Raw genomic sequence first — 5,095 nt, forward strand, 5'->3', positions numbered from 1 at the left:
AATAACTAAGTGCAAAAAAATAAATATAAATAAAAATAAAAGTAACATATAAAAAAGTAAAATAAAAGTCTCATATAAAAAAAGGGGGGGAAAACCCCCCAAAATGTTAACTCCCCCACGTTTACGCGCCTATAAACGTAAAAACGCGTCCGGTGCCCCAGTGCGCAAAAATTACAATTGCGCTACACATGTTGCATATCGCCGCGAACGTCGCAGTGAGGGCAATCCTTTTAGGGCCATCAATCACTGATAACACTAAACTGATGAGCGGTAACAGCTTTTAAACTGATGAGCGGTAACCGCTTTTAAAGCATCGCCTATGGCTAATTTTGGGTATTATCGTTTTTGAGGTTTTGCGCGCGCACGCAATTTTAAGGCTTGACATGTCTCTTTACCCGACGTGACCCCGTCTTTTATATTTTACCAAAAAATTGGGTAATGTTTTATCATTTAATATATGGGACACTGGTTTTTTTTTTTTTAAATTTCGGTAATTTTTCCTTTAACCCCTTCATGACTGAGGCCTTTCATTTTTTGTACCCATGTTATATCTTTACATTTTAGGCCTGAAAATTACTTAAAACCCCCCAACATTATATATTTTCTGAATGCCAAGACCCTATAGAATAAAATGGTGGTAGTTGCAAATTTTTATGTTGCGCAATATTAGCGCAACTCCTTATTAAACCCCAATATTTAGTGAAAATTTTAATTAAATGCCCCAAAACACAACAAAATACCCATTTTTTGAATGAAATATAAAAGATGAGGTTACAACGAGAAACGATACCCAACATGCCCAGGTTACAAATTGCGTGCATCCGTAAAACGGCAACAAACCCCAGTACCCCAAAAAGTCCATAGACGCTTTAAAAGCCCCCACAGGTCATCAATTTAGAGATACCCCAAAATACTGGCCCTAGAACTATTGCTCTCACTCCGGCGTGCTCTTGTTTTCATTCTTAGCGTTTGCTCCACCCCCTGTACTGTTCCAGTGCAATAGTGGCAGTGTTGGGCCACTAGAGGATGTTAGGAGCAGGATCATTGGCTATTTTCCAGTACTTGCAGCAATGTATTTCCCCTTTTGCATTCAGAATTGAGCATACATTGTATTTAATTTTTTCTTCCATATTGTCTTCATGTTTCCTTATTTTTGTCTTTTCAGGTTGGAGATAAGGTTATGGTCCTCAACAGATTTGGTTTATGGCAAGAGCTGGTTACTGTTCAGACTAGCCACACATTTATCATGCCAGACGGAATGAGCTTTGAAGAAGGTGCAGCCTTGCTGGTAAACTATGTAACTGCCTACATGATACTGTTTGACTTTGGCAATCTGAGGCCAAAACAAAGCGTCCTTATCCACATGGCAGCAGGTAAGCATTTTTTTTAGACATTGGTTTGTATTACAAAGGTCATGCATAATTGTGTTGAAATGGTCATTGCATGAACTTAAAGCTGAACTCTGGAATAAGAAAATATTGGCTAAATACAAGAGGTTGTGGGCAGTTCTGGGCTTCTGACATTACTCCAAATGTCAAGGTTACCATAATGCTCCTTATGGATGCAGTGCACAAAAGGAGGCATTCAACCCATCCTGGATCTCAAGGTTTTCAACACCTTCCTCTGGGTAAAAAAATGATCATGAAATTATAGGCCTCAGCAGTTTAGTTATCCCTTTGGTGGACCCCCAGGCCTGCGAGGTCATCCAACCATGACTTGGTTGATGCAAGCCACTGTTGTGGCACTTTCCAACCATCAGGTAGGAACCAGAAACCTTGCAGCTCAGAAGCAAATCTAATTCTCACTTGGGAAGAACGTCCTTTTCAAGCCTTGTCTGCTGTGCATATCCCAGGAGTGGAAAATTAGCAGACTGACTTCCTCAGTTTGGGTGCAGAGACAACTCTCTCCAATGTTTAAGACATCTGTGGCAGGGGATGCTGGGTGTGGACCTTCTGGTCTCCAGGTTTGGCAACAAACTAAATAGGTTTGTCCATGTCAGTACCTACTTTGTGGGACAAATCCTGTCTTTTCTGCACTCCAGTCTAGATAAATATTTGAGTACCATCGAAAGTCAAATCTGAACCCTGGCAATTATTTTCCAAAGACTGCTGGCCTCTCTCGCATTATTTTCCCTGTAAGTTACTCTGTGGTATCAACCTGGTTCTGTTGCTTTTTCTTCAAAAACCACCCATTTCAAACCTATTGGGGGATATTCCCTTGTCTACCTTTTTTACTCACCTGGTAGCCTTCCTTGTGGCCATCTTCAAGGGTAATTTGAGTTGGTGGCTTGATCCCTTTTTTTGGTGCTACAGACAAGATGTTGTCATTGAGGTCTAAATCCTCTTCTCTTCCCAAGGAGATTTCTCTCCATTGTCTGTCTGGATGTGGTATGCACTGACGGAACCTACCTTTCTGCTATAGCTTTAAACACTGATCCTCTGTCATTGCCAGTTGAACGTGTATATGTAAGTGTAGCATTGCAGAAAAGTATTTTTAGTTGATATATTCTAGCCTATCATTGGTTAGATCCATTTATGCATAACTTCCTGCCAAGATGTTTATAGATGTTTATCTTTCGTCTTGGGTGTGTTGTCTGAAGAGGAGGCGCCAACTTGGTTCCTATTTCTAGTGCGTACTTCGGATCTGGGAGGGGGGGGGGGGGTTTCTGAGTAAGGAGTGAAAAGAAGAGCAGAGAGCTAATTAGCATATATTACAATTGATCTATTGAGATAGGCATTTTGTCGTCATCATGCTTAACCACTTCCATTACACTTCGACTATCTCCAGGTGAGTTTGGAATCTCATCATTCCTGCCTATGGAACTGAGGACTGGGTCCCAAGGTCCCACACTTCCCTGTCAAAGTGCACTCCAGTAGATGCTTCCTGGCCTTTTCGGCATTGGGCATCTGATTTTCAGATTTGCAAGACTGCTGCCTGGTCTTCTGTTCACATGTTCATCATGTTTTACCAGGTTGATATTTAGGCCTTTCTTATTAGATTCTGAAGTTTTAAAATGGCTTTCCACCATTTCCTCCTAAAAAAAAAGTTTGTAGATCAAACTGATATGCCATTTCAGTTGGCTTCTGTTTCCCTGCCTTGAAATAGTGAAGTGGATAAGGGATAGACTGTACTTGAATAGTAGTTCATAACACCATTCCAGAGATGACCTCACATCCTGCTTTTAAAGACTTGCATTTAACGCGTTTCCTCATTTTCCTGCATGTAATAATCTTCCTGTCCAGCTGCTGTGCTTCCTGTTTAGTTCAAGCATTAAACAGGAAAAGAAAATAAATCTGACTAGAAGCGTTCAAAGACGTAGATGGTTTTAGTTTTTTGTCCTTTTCCACACATTTGTTAATGAAGGAGATTACGTACAAGTTGGGTCCTCACCACCTGTGCTGGAATTGTATGCATTTAACTATAAAATACATGGCCAGATCTAAGATTCAGGAGTTTTGTATCTTAGCCAGCCTTACGGGTTGTAGAAGCAATTGTACACTGACCTCATGCTCGTTTATGGGCAGAGTCTTAAGGTGCCCATACACCTTACGATTATCGGACGAAACTTTTCGTCCGATCGAATAGTCGTACAATTTTCGTACGGCAGCCCCATCCTGCCCCGATCGCAAGAATCATTTAGCCGTAATTACTGAAAAGCACCTGGACGAAATGCGGTAATTGCCGTATTTTCATAAGCGCAGTGTACATCGTATGACTTTTGACGGACGGATACGCCAGCAACCTTACGACAATCGTACGATCAAGCAAAGTTTTCAAACATGCTTGACCGTCAAGTCGTACGATTGTACAGTGTTGTCGGTCGGACACTGAAATGCACACATGCGAATATCGGACAAAGTCGATCGCATACGATAATCGTAAGGTGTATGGGCACCTTTTTTATGGCTGCTGATTTTTTTAAAGTGCACCTTTTTGCTCAAATTATGAACAACGAGGGGAATTATCAAAACTGGAGCAGACCAAATCTGGAGCAGCTGTGCACAGTAACCAATCGGCTTCTGTTTCATTTTCAAATCTTAACTAAACAAACCTAAGATGGAAGCTGGTTACCATAGGCAGTTGCTCCAGATTTTGTCTGCTCCAGTTTTGATAAATTCCCCTCTAGTATTTACAGATTTTAATAAAAGCAGGAAGAGCTTTAGAAATTGCAGGCTGTATGGAGTAATTCGCAACACAGGAACAGATTTGTTTCTATCTGAGCACGAACAGCTTACAAGCACCTAATGCTTACATACAGGTAGTCTGACCTATATCTAATGTCAGTTATACTCCTTAAGTCTAGGGGTAGAGGAATAAGCTGTAGTACTTGCCTCATTTCTCACTCCAGCAGGCTTCCGCCATTCTTTCTTACCAGACCCCTGAGGCCTTTTCTCTTTACGGAAAGGATTCTTCACAGTTACAGCTGTGAAAATGAGGAATAGACTCCCCCAAGAGCTAGTTCTAGCTAGCTCGGTTACTTGTTTTACAAATATCTTTATGTATTCCTAAATGCACAGAAAATTACTGGATATTGAGTTATAGATATATTAGGCATCAGAGATTGTTGATCCAGGAAATATCCGATTGCCTTATGGGATCAGGAAGGTTTTTTTTTTTCCCCTGAGCAAATTGAACCGTGCTTTACAGGGGTGTTTTTTGTTGTTGTTTTTTTTTAGCCTTCCTCTGGATCAACATTGGGTAATTGTAGGCATATTCTGTTTAGGCTTTTATTTCTCTCCGTATCTCTTATAGGTTGAACTCGATGGACTTGTGTCTTTTTTCAACCTGACTATGTATCTATAAGGCAATTTGTCTGGCACTCTAATGTTGTCGCATTACCAATTGACAAGGGGAAATAAACCCCTTCAAATGAGCCTATTAAATTTTGTCTTCCTGAGCAGCAGGAAGTCAGCCAAAATGTAAAATTCCCTCCAATACTGAGCCCCACCCAATTTTGTCCTACCAGAAGATGTTAGTCTTCTGGTTGAACAGCCAGCATAATTTAATGAACGTCCTCCAAGCCCAGGCCCCCGGGGAGTTTGTCATCATGCAACTTGAGTACTACTGTACTAAATGCTGCTAACATATAATCCCC

At 41.0% G+C, this 5,095-nt stretch overlaps 1 protein-coding gene across 1 annotated transcript in view; it reads left to right on the forward strand.

Annotated features, from left to right (window-relative positions):
• Window positions 1-5,095, forward strand: part of VAT1 (vesicle amine transport 1) — a 62,603-nt gene that overhangs the window by 49,620 nt on the left and 7,888 nt on the right. The window contains exon 5 of the mRNA XM_018555262.1: window positions 1,166-1,373. Coding sequence (XP_018410764.1) covers window positions 1,166-1,373 — 208 coding nt within the window. The remainder of the gene's footprint in view (window positions 1-1,165; window positions 1,374-5,095) is intronic.

Source organism: Nanorana parkeri, unplaced genomic scaffold (assembly GCF_000935625.1).
Source record: "Nanorana parkeri isolate BGI_ZX_2015 unplaced genomic scaffold, ASM93562v1 scaffold190, whole genome shotgun sequence".
NCBI classification, from domain to species: Eukaryota; Metazoa; Chordata; class Amphibia; order Anura; family Dicroglossidae; genus Nanorana; species Nanorana parkeri.